The sequence below is a fragment of the Phaseolus vulgaris genome, chromosome 5, assembly GCF_051622355.1.
Source record: "Phaseolus vulgaris cultivar YP4 chromosome 5, ASM5162235v1, whole genome shotgun sequence".
NCBI classification, from domain to species: Eukaryota; Viridiplantae; Streptophyta; class Magnoliopsida; order Fabales; family Fabaceae; genus Phaseolus; species Phaseolus vulgaris.
Window position 1 is genome coordinate 40,336,485 of NC_143502.1, and position 16,336 is coordinate 40,352,820.

The window sequence follows — 16,336 nt, forward strand, 5'->3', positions numbered from 1 at the left end:
AGAATATTAGAAATAAAATCCCAATTAGGTAAATAAAAATGACCCAAACTAAAAATATCTTCCACGTGCAAAACTAAGATGTATAATATTTTCAAGGAAGAATATGTAATTCAAAGGGTAGAAAAGGAAATAAACATAAGAATGTGTCATGAAATTTCTTTAATTTTAAGACAATTCATTACAAAACATATTAAACAATATAAATATTTTCATATAGGTTTCATTTAGATAGCAATAAATTTTTTATTTAGACAATAAATCAATACAATATTGTCATTAAAAAAAGTAAGAAATAATAAAATAAAACAATTACTCAATCAAGTATTAACTATTTTAAACTAACCTTAATGAAAATCAAATATTATTGCAAGAAACTTATTAAGTAGAGATTAATTTTAGAGATCAATATTATCTCTAAAATAGTATTTATTTTGATTAATATAGTGATTAATTATTTTTTATCTTTAAAATTAGTATTTATTTAATAATTTTTTTAGTGTATATATAAATAATTCCCTAACTATTTCGTAACCTTAAAAAACTTTCATGATACATAGTATAGTGTAATATTAGATATTGTAATCCTACTACCTAATAATAATTACAATTTAAAAAGTATATTATTAAGTAATACAGATTTAGTTATCACTTATTCTGTCTTTAATGTGAACTAAAGATAAAATTATTATTAGATATCTTACTTTAATTAAAAATATAATCAAATAATAATAACAATAATATATAGATGAATATAAGTCTCATCTTATCAAACTAGTATTGTAAAATTGAATTATATTTAAAATTCATTTTAATAATAAAATATAAAAATTTATCAAAGAATTATCTGAATGAACTATGTTGTATTGTATCTATCATGTCATGTGTTATCAATATTCCTAAATGTCATTGACTTGTATTTTGAAGATCCTAAATTTTGATGAAATTATATATGATTAAATTATATATTCTCTTCTAAACATATATGTTATTTTAATTTTATATATTGATGATATATTTAGTTTAGGTAATCTCCATTTATTTAATTGTGATCCTAATTATAGTACTATTAATTAATGGTGGATTATATGATTATTACTTTCTTTTTTAACAAATTCAATTTCAGATAATCTTTCTGGTAGCCACGAACACTCTTACTAACTAACGAATAGAGTAACGCCTCAATTTTAAAAGTTTATAAATTAAATATATGTTTTACTTTAAGTAAGAATAGATTGACGTAGTTACTTTCATAAATTAAATCAAGTTCTAATAGCATCTTTAGTAGTAGTTTTTTAACGAGTTTCTTAACTTAAAAAAACAAATTTCAAAGAAACCTATCTTAAGGATATCTTATATGACCCATCCAATTTCTTTGACTTGAAAATGATTTATTCAAACTAAATGCACAAAATTTTAAATAAAAGTAAACAAGTTTCTAAATAAAATATATTTAAAACATAATTAAATAAAAAATAAAAGTAAACAGGTTTCTAAATAAAATATATTTAAAACATAATTAAATAAAAATAAAAAGTGAAAGGTAAAATTTCTTGAGGTTTCTTTAAGTTTTTTTACCATTGAAACAAAATTGATTAGTTTTTCTTAAAAATGGGATGACATTGTAGGAATCACACAAAATACAAGAGAAACTATGCTAAATATTTAATAAATTTTTTGCAAAAAATATCCGTTAGAAATAATCTAGTACCATAATGAAATTAAAGTATAATTTAAATTAAAATTTTACTTTTACATGGTGAAATCAATAAAATAAAATATTAAAAACATGTATAAAAAGAAAAGAGATAAAACATGAAAAAGTAGATTCATCTTATTAAACTTATCAATCAATTAGAATTTCAGCATTGTCAATCAATTATTAAAAAGTTGAGAAATCAACTCAAATATTAACACGGTTATCGTCACCAACTAAGAACTTAACTGATCAACCTAAATCTCAAATTTTTTAGACGATTATTAAGAGATTTGATCAATCAACCTCGATCATGACACTGCTAGTTGATCCTGGTACTGTCAAATTAGAACTCTAATATTTTCTTACATTACCATAAATCGATTAAACATAACTAACATCATAATTTATTTTTATATTTTTTTTTCTAAATAAAACCTCTTAATCTAATAGTCTAGGGCGCAACTCTATACTTAAACTTTTGAGATCAACCATAAATGACCATAAAAAAAAATAATATAAGAAAATTAAGCTATTTTATAAACTATTTTATGTCTCGTATTTTGAGGTGTATTTATAAACTATTTTTTAACTAATTAAGAAAATTCCTTCTAAGAAATTATAAACACATTGTTTTTTCTATCTAAAAATTGATTTCCAAACTTTTTCGGGGACTAATTATCATACTTTAAAAATAACTTCATATGAAAATTTAGATTATTCATTGTAAATTTTAAAAAAACAATATATTCATCTAAAGATATTTTATTATAAATTTGAATTGACATATAATTGAATGCAGTTTTGAACATTAGAAAACAATATAATAATAGAAGAAGAGAACAAAAAGTTACCATAATGCTTCACTGACCTGAGTGTCTAAATCAGATGAAGAATCTGTAGAAGAAGGTGGAGAGGCAGTGAGTAACGTGTTGAATGATATTGACCCTGTCCCAGTCCCTGCATTATCACTGTTTCTCACCAATTCAGTCCTTGCATTCACTGGTTGCAGTAAACCCAGAGGCCCTCCCTCATCCTAAAATCAAATCAATTGTAACAAAAATTGTTCAGAGAAAGCAAAATTCACATGGTAGTATATATATACCAGACAGACAGCAGAACAAACGAGTCACAAAGAAACAACCACGTATTCATCAAATCAGAAATCGTCACAGACCCACCACCCAAATCCCAGAGGAAACAACATGATCAATCCCAAGGAGAATTCTTTAGAAAATTCCAAAAACGAACATGCATGGTGCAGTAAAAAAAAGTACCTGTTGAGCCATGTTTTCGATTTATTTTAGCATGCACAAGAGCGCCTAAGATGTTAGATAGGACTGCAGGAATCGTCCACTCCTTGTTGTTATTTGGTAAGTGATCGTCATCGGTAGTCGATGACGTCAGCATCAGAGAACCACGTGGACCACTCGCAGGGTGACACGTGGACCAGGTGGCAGAGAGGTCAGGGGGACGATCGCCAAGAGAGGTGATCGATGGTCAGTAACCAAGTGACCACTGATAGATCAGGCGGCAGAGAGGTCGGGGACAGATCATCCAGAATGGTGATCGGTGGTCAGTAGCCAAGTGGCCACCAACAGACCAGTTCTCAGACTAACGCCTGAAGGCAGAACGCGAGAAACAGATAAACACTGATCAGTCATCGGGGTATTGTCATCGGGGTCTCTTGTTACACGCAGTTAAACTGGGAATAAGGTTCCCAGCGAGAGCGTTATGCATGGATCTCGCATGAGCACACCTCAGGGAATCATGCACGAGAGTGGCCTGAGGGAACTAGTAAACCAGTCAGTGGTTGGTGATTCCCTCAACCCATTACGTGCATGGCATCGTGAAGGGTGAGCTGTATACGCAGAGAGCAACGTTTGATGAGTGTGCCTAGACCAGCCACACCCGACGTTCTCCCAAGAGTATGCGATCTGCCCAGATAAGAGAAACATCCTAAGTTACTCCGCAAGGGCGTAACTTAGGCACACAAAGAGAGGCGCTAGAGCCCTTCCAGTAAGTGACACGTGTGTGGTTAGATGTGAGTTGCAGGCCTCCACGTGTCATCATCTGAGAGGGGTGCGGTCCAGACAAAAGAGCACTCCGTACCACTAAAGGTACAGACAGGCGCAGCCAAGCGCAGAGACGCGCAGACATGCACAGACTCTCACGCTCCCCACTGCTGATTCTGAAGGTACGCTTTCTCTGAAAAGCATAACAGGGTTCTAACACATGCCAGAAAAGCATAACAGAATTCTGTTATGCCCAGAAGCAGGGAAAGAGAGATAAAAGAGAGAATCAGGGTGAGGGTGGGGGACGAAAAACAGAGTACAAGAGTTTTTCACACACACTACTAGTTTTCTATTCTTTGGTGGTTCTGTGGACTAACTTGATCGTGGGAGCGCAAACGGCCGCTAGAGGCGCCGTCTGTGTGTTTTGCAGACTACGTCTGGAGAAGCAAGAGAAGGCTCTGAGGGTGATTCTGCAGAAGACGCAGTCGCGTAGACAGGACAGAGAGTGCTACGAAGCGATTCCTCCACGTTCGAGTTGCCGGCAGGATCAGTAAGCATAGAACCTGCAAATTATTGACAGTGATTGTGAATAAATAGATGGTGTAGGGAAAAAAATCCTAGCGTAGTTTGAGCCAGAATGGAGTCAAAAAGAGTGACATAACCACTGACTGAGAGTACTTATCATTTGCTACAGCCAATGGCTATTCTCATAAGCTTTTTCTATAGCTCTGTTGACTATAAAGAGAAACAGAATCATTGTGTCGTTACTCGTTACACTAACGGGTCATTGCCATACAAGTAATATACATAGTTAATTAAAACCACACAAATGAGAAGTTAATGTAGTTGTAATGTAGTTCTTCTGCAGATTTTTGTACTGGTTTTTTGTGCAAGTGGGTGGAAATGGATTTATTTGTTTATTTATTTTGACCTTAAAGGTGGAATATGATGTGGAGAAGTGAGTGTGAATTATTAATGATGAAAAGGTGTTGCTAGTAATGCATTATGGGCATAAGATGAAAAAAGTGTTTTCAGTTTTTAGCAATTATGAATGATGATGCACAGTGAGGTGAGCAGGGATCTTATGAAAAGGGTTAAAAGTGATGTGATTTCTTTTGAGCTATGTTAAAAGACAATCACAAGCATCTAAAAAAAAGGAACAGATTCACTTTCTAAAAAGTCTCACTCAGGCTCATACCCCGGCAAGTGTTTCACAAAACAGTGCATATTGTCTGCATAATTTTGGACTACACTTTCCACGCAAACACACCAAACCTCCTCAACATAGCTCTCTAGGTAGGGTTTAGGGTTACACTTTCTTCATATAAAAGGATATCTTTGGTAATTCAAAAACTTAAAGCAGAGAGGAGTGTGAATAGGAAAAATCTATATTGTATTGCTTATTAGGCCCTGTAATATCTTTCTGGCTGACCCAACTGTCACTTAAATCCCGGCCCAAGTCCACGAGCCAGAACTAGGCAAATTCTCCCTCCACATATATACCTTCTCCATGCAACTCCATACTTTTTTATAATTCAAACCATATCATTCTAACTACATGGAAGGACGGTGTCTTTTTCTTTATTTTTAAGTGATGATTGTTTGTTGTGTTTGGTGAAGCTTGTTATTTGAGATAAATTTTGTGGTGTTTTTATTGATAGTGATTGTATTTCAGTTTGCTTATTTTTTTTTTCATTTTTTAGAAGTCACAAAACCCCCAAAAAAAAAAAACGAGATGCAGAAATGAAGTAAAAAAATAAATAAAAAAAATCTTCGCATTGGGAAACGTTGAATACAACAAATCTTCTCGTTAACTCTCACACACATGTTAAAATGATGGACATGATCTTTCAAACGTTATGGCTGGAAAAAAATGAAAGTGTTACGGCTGAAAGGAAGGTATGAGAGTGCGATGTGCATATGAGATTGTTTAAAAATGTGAGGTTATACTTCAGTTAAAATTATTTGAAATTTTTAAAAAAGTTAAAATTGATTAAGATGCACGAGTAAGATATGGAGGTGGAAAATTGCATTCCTACATTTTGAGATTATTACTTTGGCGATGAGTGTGCATCTGTCTATTGGAAAGAATGAAAAAGGTGAGAAGACAAAGTTTTTGGTTCAAAGGAATCCATTATGAGACTTTGGTTCATGTTACCAATGAGAATAAAAGTAATAAAGTTAACAATGGTGAGAAAGGTCAATGATGTTTGTGTTGAATGTGTAAGAGAAAATACTATACATTAATAATTGTTTTGCATCTATTTTTTTTACTTTTACTTTACAACTCTCATTAATAATATTTATATTTTTGAATTTTTTAAATAATTTTTCCAATGTTTATTATTTTTCTAGATTTTAATAGATTATATATCAAAATGGAAAATATAAGTGGTAAAAGATTATATAATCAATGTTTATTATTTTAGAATATATATATATATATATATATATATATATAAAGTGTTTATATTTTATTACTAAATATTTCAAGACACCAAATTCATGGTTAACTATTATGTTGGCTATGTAAATTGTAGGGATGATAATGCAGGCTGGTCTGCCCCGTACTTGACCTGCCTCGCAAAGAATATGCGGATGGGCCTACCCGTATAAGATTTTTTTTTTAAATAATAAAAAATATTTGTTTAAATAGAAGTTTTGAATGAATTTAATTCTCTTTTTTATTTAGATGCATTAGGTAAATGATCTCGTAATATTATTTCACGAGACTTGCATAGTAAGATGTTATTAAATATTTTGAAATGTGAAATATGAGGCTGCATTAAGAAAATATGGGGTGCAGAAAAAAATTCTACATTTTTACGTTATGCGGGTCATGCAGGCCAACCCACCCTGACTTGGCCCGCACGGGCTATGAGTTATGCAGGGTGAGCCTAGTAGGCCTAACGGGTTAGAACAGGTTGCCTGCCCTGCGTTTTTCTGAGCGGACCGTGCCACTTTGCCATCCTTAATAAATTGCATGACATTTGAAAATTTACCATATTACATGACATATGACATTTGTAAATTGCATGATATTTGTAAATTGCATGACATTTATAAATCTCATATATACAAAATTGCATGACAATTTATCATATATAAATATTATGTTCGCTATGTTTTTCACATCATATCACTTACATATTTTATGTTATATTTTTTACATTCCAAATTTACTTTTTTTTTTTTATGAGATTTTGATTTTCAAATTATATTTTTTAAATTCTAAATTTTCAAATTCAAAATAAAGAATAATTTTAAAAATCTTGATAAGTTCAAACGGCTACAGTGCAACAAGAATTTGTTGTCTTAATTGATACACATATTTATTTGAAAGACTTGTAAAATTAGTAATACATTTACAAGGAATCACTCTAAACAAGATGACTTCCACTTGTAAATTTAAGAAGCCTTACCTTAACTCATTAAATGAATTTTATTATTTAGTTTCTTTTTCTATATTTTTTTCAATACAGAACATATTAAATATTTATTATATCTTTATCATCAATTAATTCTTAAATATTTTATAAAATACATAATTATAATTATTAATTGTTAAAAAGATGATACAATATGTTTGTATGCATAATAAATTACTAAATTATTATAAGAAAACACAAGTATCCGTACAGCATAATAATAAGAAAGAGATCACCAAAATAAAAGACAGAGTTGCGCCACTCCAAAAAATCAAAAGATTCGGCGTGTCCAAATGCACCAAGAAAACAACACTCGAATTACTAATTATACCAGTCAAAAAAAGCTAAAAAAAACATTTCTTCCATAAATAATCTTAGTTTTTAGGATAGATTATTTTTTGTTACACTTAAATATTTATTTGTGTATCAATAAATAATTATAATTTAAATTGATGGATGTGTTATTATAATATGTCTAACTATTTTTTAATACATAATTATAATTTTGTATTATAAATACTCATGAAATTAGTATTCTGGAAGAAAAAATTATGAATTAAATATCAGTGAAGTTGCTTGCACTTTTAAGCCTATTTCTTAATAATTTTGTATACACGATTTTATTTGAAAGAATGGTAAAACTAGTAATAACTTTAGTAATTCTTATTAATGAATTTAAGTCATTGTTGTTTTTACATACAATTAGAAGATTAAAGATAAAAGGAAAAATATTTTTGTTTTTGATTTTGACTGTTAAATTTTTTTTTATTGAAGAGGAAAATAGATAATACTTGAAAATGAATTCATTTGATTGCCATGTTGTTGTTTATAGCCTTCGAAGAAAAGAACATAAATAAAAATATTATTAAATAGGAAAATAAATAATACTTTAAATGTAACAATGGTGAGAAAGGTCAATGATGTTTGTGTTGAATGTGTAAGAGAAAATACTATACATTAATAATTGTTTTGCATCTATTTTTTTTACTTTTACTTTACAACTCTCATTAATAATATTTATATTTTTGAATTTTTTAAATAATTTTTCCAATGTTTATTATTTTTCTAGATTTTTCTAGATTATATATCAAAATGGAAAATATAAGTGGTAAAAGATTATATAATCAATATTTATTATTTTAGAATATATATATATATATATATATATATAGTGTTTATATTTTATTACTAAATATTTCAAGACACCAAATTCATGGTTAACTATTATGTTGGCTATGTAAATTGTAGGGATGATAATGCAGGCTGGTCTGCCCCGTAGTTGACCTGCCTCGCAAAGAATATGCGGATGGGCCTACCCGTATAAGATTTTTTTTTTTAAATAATAAAAAATATTTTTTTAAATAGAAGTTTTGAATGAATTTAATTCTCTTTTTTATTTAGATGCATTAGGTAAATGATCTCGTAATATTATTTCACGAGACTTGCATAGTAAGATGTTATTAAATATTTTGAAATGTGAAATATGAGGCTGCATTAAGAAAATATGGGGGTGCAGAAAAAAAATTCTACATTTTTACGTTTTGCGGGTCATGCAGGCCAATCCGTCCTGACTTGGCCCGCACGGGCTATGAGTTATGCAGGGTGAGCCTAGCAGGCCTAACGGGTTAGAACAGGTTGCCTGCCCTGCGTTTTTCTGAGCGGACCGTGCCACTTTGCCATCCTTAATAAATTACATGACATTTGAAAATTTACCATATTACATGACATATGACATTTGTAAATTGCATGATATTTGTAAATTGCATGACATTTATAAATCTCATATATACAAAATTGCATGACAATTTATCATATATAAATATTATGTTCGCTATGTTTTTCACATTATATCACTTACATATTTTATGTTATATTTTTTACATTCCAATTTTTTTTTTTTTTTTTATGAGATTTTGATTTTCAAATTATATTTTTTAAATTCTAAATTTTCAAATTCAAAATAAAGAATAATTTTAAAAATCTTGATAATAAACGGCTACAGTGCAACAAGGATTTGTTGTCTTAATTGATACACATATTTATTTGAAAGACTAGTAAAATTAGTAATACATTTACCAGGAATCACTCTAAACAAGATGACTTTCACTTGTAAATTTAAGAAGCCTTACCTTCAACTCATTAAATGAATTTTATTATTTAGTTTCTTTTTCTATATTTTTTTCAATACAGAACATATTAAATATTTATTATATCTTTATCATCAATTAATTCTTAAATATTTTATAATACATAATTATAATTATTGATTGTTAAAAAGATGATACAATATGTTTGTATGCATAATAAATTACTAAATTATTATAAGAAAACACAAGTATCCGTACAGCATGATAATATAAGAAAGAGATCACCAAAATAAAAGACAGAGTTGCGCCACTCCCAAAAACCAAAAGATTCGGCGTGTCCAAATGCACCAAGAAAACAACACTCGAATTACCAATGATACCAGTCAAAAAAGCTAAAAAAAAACATTTCTTCCATAAATAATCTTAGTTTTTAGGATAGATTATTTTTGTTGCACTTAAATATTTATTTGTGTATCAATAAATAATTATAATTTAAATTGATGGATGTGTTATTATAATATGTCTAACTATTTTTTAATACATAATTATAATTTTGTATTATAAATACTCATGAAATTAGTATTCTGGAAGAAAAAATTATGAATTAAATATCAGTGAAGTTGCTTGCACTTTTAAGCCTATTTCTTAATAATTTTGTATACACGATTTTATTTGAAAGAATGGTAAAACTAGTAATAACTTTAGTAATTCTTATTAATGAATTTAAGTCATTGTTGTTTTTACATACAATTAGAAGAATAAAGATAAAAGGAAAAATATTTTTGTTTTTTATTTTGACTGTTAAATTTTTTTTTATTGAAGAGGAAAATAGATAATACTTGAAAATGAATTCATTTGATTGCCATGTTGTTGTTTATAGCCTTCGAAGAAAAGAACATAAATAAAAATATTATTAAATAGGAAAATAAATAATACTTTAAATGTAACAAAAAAAATAACACGGTGAAGGATCTTGATTCGGTGAGACTCAATACTTCAAAAGAAAATGGGCCGGCCCAATAGAATTTTTCGGGCCAGTGGATTTTGGTATCTTGTTGAATGTCAGAGGCAAAAACTAACAATAATATGTGTTTTTAAATAATCAAATTAAGAGGGTTGATATATTTACAATCTGTTCTATATTATCTCTCTGATTGATGATATAAAAAAATATTTTTTTATTTCATATAAAAATTGAAATTTTAGATAAAGAAAAATAGTTGTCAATATATTATTTTTGTTCCATTCATTTTTATTTTCAACAGAAACACAATAAAAGTTCATTTTTAACAGTTAGTTAGGGTTGTTTGTAATTTTGTATCACTAAGACGCTAAAGTTTTCTATATAAAAAAATAAAAAGAAAATTGTGACCAACGAGAAGAAGATAAAGTTTTCTACGCTTGCAATGCTACAATCCAAACATGCTTGAGAGAAAAATCCTTTAGAAAAACACTCTTTCATTTCATTTCTTCATGTTCATACACCATGCATCTTTTTATCTCACAACTATCAGTGCAAGAACGTGACCAACGAGAAGAAGATAACAAATCTCAAGCATGTTTGGGTTGTAGCACGATTGAATTGGCGTTCAATTAATTCCCTTTTGGTGATCCTTCTTCACCTTGTCTAAAATTATTGCAAACCCTTCAAAAATCAAGCCACTTTTGGAAACAGAAGAAGAACCAAAACCAAATAGCTTCCTTTAACACCACTTTTGTGCTCAACATCACTTCACAAACTATCCCTGGTGGTGAAGGTTTGGCCTTCATCTTAACTTCAGATATGACTCTCTCCCAGAAAACAGTCATGGAGAATGGCTTGGTATTGTAAATGCTAGTTCCAATGGAACTTCACAGGCTGGTATTCTAGCAGTGGAGTTTGACACAAGACACAGTTTCACAGAAGATGGCCCTGACAAATGGAACTTCTGAAGAATCTATGGAGATCCTCTTGGTAACTCCACCTCTTAATTTATCTTCCTTTCTTCAACAAGAGGTTTACTTTGGTTTCTCTGCCTCAACAAGTGACTACACCCAGCGGAACTGTGTAAAATCGTGGGAATTCAGTGGTGATGATGTTAGAGATAACGACAAAAGTTTCTTGTGGTTTTTGTTACTGTTACAACCGCGATTGTTTTTATTATCATTGGTGGGTTGGTGATATTTTTATTGCGCTGGAAAAAGAGTCCCCATATGGAGGGGCCAGAAGAAACAACCACGTATTCATCAAATCAGAAATCATCACAGACCCACCACCCAAATCCCAGAGGAAACAACATGATCAATCCCAAGGAGAATTCTTTAGAAAATTCCAAAAACGAACATGCATAGTGCAGTAAAAAAAGTACCTGTTGAGCCATGTTTTCGATTTTTTTTAGCATGCACAAGAGGGCCTAAGATGTTAGATAGGACTGCAGGAATCGTCCACTCCTTCTTGTTATTTGGTAAGCATAGAAACTGAGAATTATTGACAATGACTGTGAATATAGAGATGGTGTAGGGAAAATCAATCCTAGTGTAGTTAGAGCAAGCATGGAGTCAAAAAGAGTGACATAACCACTGACTCAGAATGCTTATCATTTGCTACAGCCAATGGCTACTCTCATAAGCTTTTTCTATAGCTCTGTTGACTATAAAGAGAAACAGAATCATTGTGTCGTTACTCGTTACACTAACGGGTCATTGCCATACAAATAATATACATAGTTAATTAAAACCACACAAATGAGAAGTTAATGTAGTTGTAATGTAGTTCTTCTGCAGATTTTTGTACTGGTTTTTTGTGCAAGTGGGTGGAAATGGATTTATTTGTTTATTTATTTTGACCTTAAAGGTGGAATATGATGTGGAGAAGTGAGTGAGAATTATTAATGATGAAAAGGTGTTGCTAGTAATGCATTATGGGCATAAGATGAAAAAAGTGTTTTCAGTTTTTAGCAATTATGAATGATGATGCACAGTGAGGTGAGCAGGATGTTATGAAAAGGGTTAAAAGTGATACGATTTCTTTTGAGCTATGTTAAAAGACAATCACAAGCATCTAAAAAAAGGGAACAGATTCACTTTCTAAAAAGCCTCGCTGAGGCTCATACCACGGCAAGTGTTTCACAAAACAGTGCATATTGTCTGCATAATTTTGGACTACACTTTCCACACAAACACACCAAACCTCCTCAACATAGCTCTCTCTCTAGGTAGGGTTTAGGGTTACACTTTCTTCATATAAAAGTTTATCTTTGATAATTCAAAACATAAAGCAGAGAAGAGAGGAGTGTGAATAGGAAAACTCTATACTTTGAATATCAAACACTTATATTAAATGACGTGTCGGTGTCGGATACTCATATCGGACACCGACACTCGTATGACACTTGTAAGACACGTATCCGTAAAATGTCTAATTCAAAAAGTATTTGTTGGATTTTTGACAATTCTAGTACGGTTTTAACACAATTTAAAAAAAAAAAATACATTAATTTTCTAAAAACTCAAACTTATTGTATAAATTATGATTATAAAAATAAGAAACAAATCCTTTTGAACTAGTCATGAAAAACATTTTTCTGCTACAAAAAATAATTTGGAACATACTTGTGCACATAAATCTTTATTATCAATTTATATAATTCATAACTGTATAATATACCCCGTATCCTACATTTTTTATATTATATGTCCGTGTTGTATCAATATTCGTGTCAGTGTCTGTTCTACCTAGACTCTATATTGTATTGCTTATTAGGCCGTGAAATATCTTTCTGGTTGACCCATGTCACTTAAATCCCAGCCCAAGTCCACGAGCTACAACTAGGCAAATTTTCCCAGCACTATATACCTTCCCCATGTCACCTCCATACCTTTTTATAATTCAAATCATTTCCTTCAGAAGTACAATGGACTGGATGATGTATTCTTCTTCATTTTCAACTACTGGTTGCTCGTGGTTGTGTTTGCATTCGTTTATTTTTTTTGAAGTTACAAAATCGAGAATAAAAAATGATGTGCAAAAATAATTATAAAACTATAAAAAATAATTATCTTCGTACTGAAGAACGTCAAATACAACAAATTTTTTCGTTAACCCTCTCACATTAAAATAATAAACTTGCTCTCTCAAATGCTATGGCTGAAAAATAATGAAAGTGTTATGACTAAAATGAAGATAAGAAAGTGCGGTGTGCATATGAGATTATTTAAAAATTGTAAGATTATGCTCCTTTAAAATTATTTAAAATTTAAAAAAATTAAAATTATTTTTTCGCAATTAACATAAAGACACAACATGAGTAAGATATGAAAAATTTGCGTCAACTCTTTCTTTTTCTACTTCCATATTTTTCTGGATTACATAATTGATAACAATATTTTGAATTTTGAACAAATTAATAAACTTTAAATCATATAATATACGATATGATTTATAAGATATAATTATTCCTAATTATATAAGATATAATTATGAGTTACGTATTTTAAAATACAAATTCAAATTGATTATGAGGTGTTAGCATATGATTTCATTTCATTGATGATTTCTTATATTAAAGGGTGGGAGAATAAATTATGGGCATTGGTTAGGGACCTCACCTGTCCAATTATGTATATTTTTGGAGCGAGACCCCTTACCCCAGGAAATTTTGTTGCTATGTAATGATAAATATAATTAAACACTAAATGATAGCATATGTACTGTTATTTTTTTTAATTGAAGAGGAAAATAGATAATACTTGAAAATAAAGTCATTTGACTGCAATGAAGCATTTATAGCCTTCAAAGAAAATAACATAAATAAAAATATTATTAAATAGGAAAATAAATAATACTTTAAATGTAACAAAAGAATAACACGGTGAAGGAATTTGATTCGGTCAGGCTCCAATACTTCAAAAGAAAATGGGCCGGTCCACTTGAGATTTTTCGGGCCATTGGATTTTGGTATTTTGTTGGATGTCATAGGCTAAAACTAATAATAACATGTGTTTTATAATAATTAATTTTCTTCCTGCACCATATTAATTTTAAGTTGCACCCAATTTTCACTGAAATAACGAGAATGACCTTAAACAAAAGAGGATGCTGATAAAAAAATATTTCCAAAACCACTTATCTGAAATAAATTTCCGAGTTTGATTTTTTGGAACACCTTTCTGAATTCTGTAGACCTTTTTTTCAAAATATATTTTCAGATTTTGTGTTTTTGATTTTTTTTCCGAAATATATTTTTAACATTCCAAATTTACTTTTTTGGAATGAGGTTTTAATTTTTAAATTGTATTTTTAAATTTTAAACATTTAAATCCAAAACAGAAAGTAATATGGAGGGTCAAATTAGTATGGTGGAAGAAAAATTTGTCAATCAAATATTGGTGAAGTTGCTTTACTTGCAGTTTTAAGTCTATTTATTAATTGTTTTGTATACACAATTTTATTTGAAAGAATGGTAAAACTAGTAATAACTTGAGTAGTTCTCCTTATTAATGAATTTAAGTAACTGTTGTTTTTACATACAATGTTAGAAGGAAAAATATTTTTGAAAGTGAAGTTACATTTTTGTTAAAAAGCAGTTTTTAGCAGAAGAAAATTTAAAAAGGAAAAATTTAGGGTTGAAGAAGAGTAGTGGGGGAGCGCATGGGTTTGCGCACTCAAGTGGTAAAAACGAGGGAATTTGGGAATGTTGTGTGGTTGTCTTGGGAAAGTCAATGTATAACATTTCCATCTGCAGAATGATTTTGGAGAAAGTCAATGGAATCCGATCCCACAAGAAAGAGAAACACCAAATCTACTCTCTCACTCACCACGTTCCTCCAAATCAAAACCTTCCCTACCCTAATTATGTCATCCATCTACTGCTACACATCACATTCTATACCTTTTTCATCTCCTTATTCATATTCAAACCCACCCCATCAGTATATCGTACACATTTAATTTCACCATAACCAAACAAACTCAATTCTCACAGAAAACCATCATCAAATTCAATTAATGCTCCATGGAGAACCTTTAATTATACCACCAAATTAATGCACTATCAGGGTTACACGTTTTGTCTAGAGTTACAAGTGCATCACAGCACCAACACACAAATTAGCAAGGTACTACTAGTTATCAATATTCAACATTCATCAGGACTCTAGCTACACAATCTATGGCTCACCCTTTTCCCACGTTTAACAATGTTTCACCCGCTTGTTCACGCCACCACCTGCAAGATCCAACACACAAGGCGCAGGGAACAAAGATTCCAAATCTTGGGGCAGATCAAGCACAATTCTTCTTCCACACGCTTTTCTCTTCATCGCCGCCTTTGCTTTTGACTTCTTGGGTGCACCTGGGCATTCTAGGATCGCCGGGACTTTCTTGTCCGAAGATGTTGGAGTTGCGTAACCGTCATCCTCGTTGTCTGATGCTACGTACGAAGACAGAATCTCTAGTTTCAAGGTGTTTGTGACGAGGATGTTGTTGCGTTGTTGTTGCTTTTGCTCTTCTTGGTTGTGATCTTTGTTGTCTTCTTCTCGTTGGTCACGTTCTTGCACTGATAGTTGTTTCAGTTTAATAAGGTGGTGATCTTCTTGGATGAAAGCCTGACACCCTTGGTTGTGCAGCAGTAACCCCAGTTCTGGATCGAGGATGTTGGGCCCTTTGATATCTTTGTCAGAGAGAAAGACTTTGGGATTGGAAGCTACCCCCATGAAGAAAAAGGAAAAAAGAAGGAGAACAAAGGATGTTCAAGAAGATTGAGGTGGATGAAAGGGCAAGGGAAGAAGACAATTCAAAGTGATTAACGTAATAATAAGATACCTATAAGAGGAGTGGTGAGATGAAAAGATGCATGGTGTATGAACATGAAGAAGAAATGAGATGAGAGAGTGTTTTTTTAAAGGGTTTTTCTCTCAAGCATGTTTGGATTGTAGCATTGCAGGCGTTGTTGGTGTCATGTGTGGTTATGTTATGAGAGAGAGAGAGAGAGAGAGAGAGAGAGAGAGAGAGAAAGAGAGAGAGGGTAAGAAGGGTCTGAAGCGGAGGATCCAATGCAAGCAACAAATGCTACCACAGCACAACACAACACAACACAAACACCTTTCTCTCTCAACTCAATATATAACCTGCAG

The 16,336-nt window shown here is 30.9% G+C and overlaps 1 protein-coding gene across 1 annotated transcript; it reads right to left on the reverse strand.

Moving 5' to 3' along the window:
• Positions 1 to 15,201: 15,201 nt before the first annotated feature.
• On the reverse strand, positions 15,202 to 16,215 carry LOC150027638 (uncharacterized). The gene is made up of 2 exons (XM_090302902.1): positions 16,026 to 16,215; positions 15,202 to 15,906 (listed from the first exon to the last, which is right to left on the reverse strand). The coding sequence occupies exons 1-2, from the start codon at positions 16,069 to 16,071 to the stop codon at positions 15,395 to 15,397; spliced, it is 558 nt and encodes a 185-aa protein (XP_090159028.1). The 5' UTR covers positions 16,072 to 16,215; the 3' UTR covers positions 15,202 to 15,394.
• Positions 16,216 to 16,336: the final 121 nt, after the last annotated feature.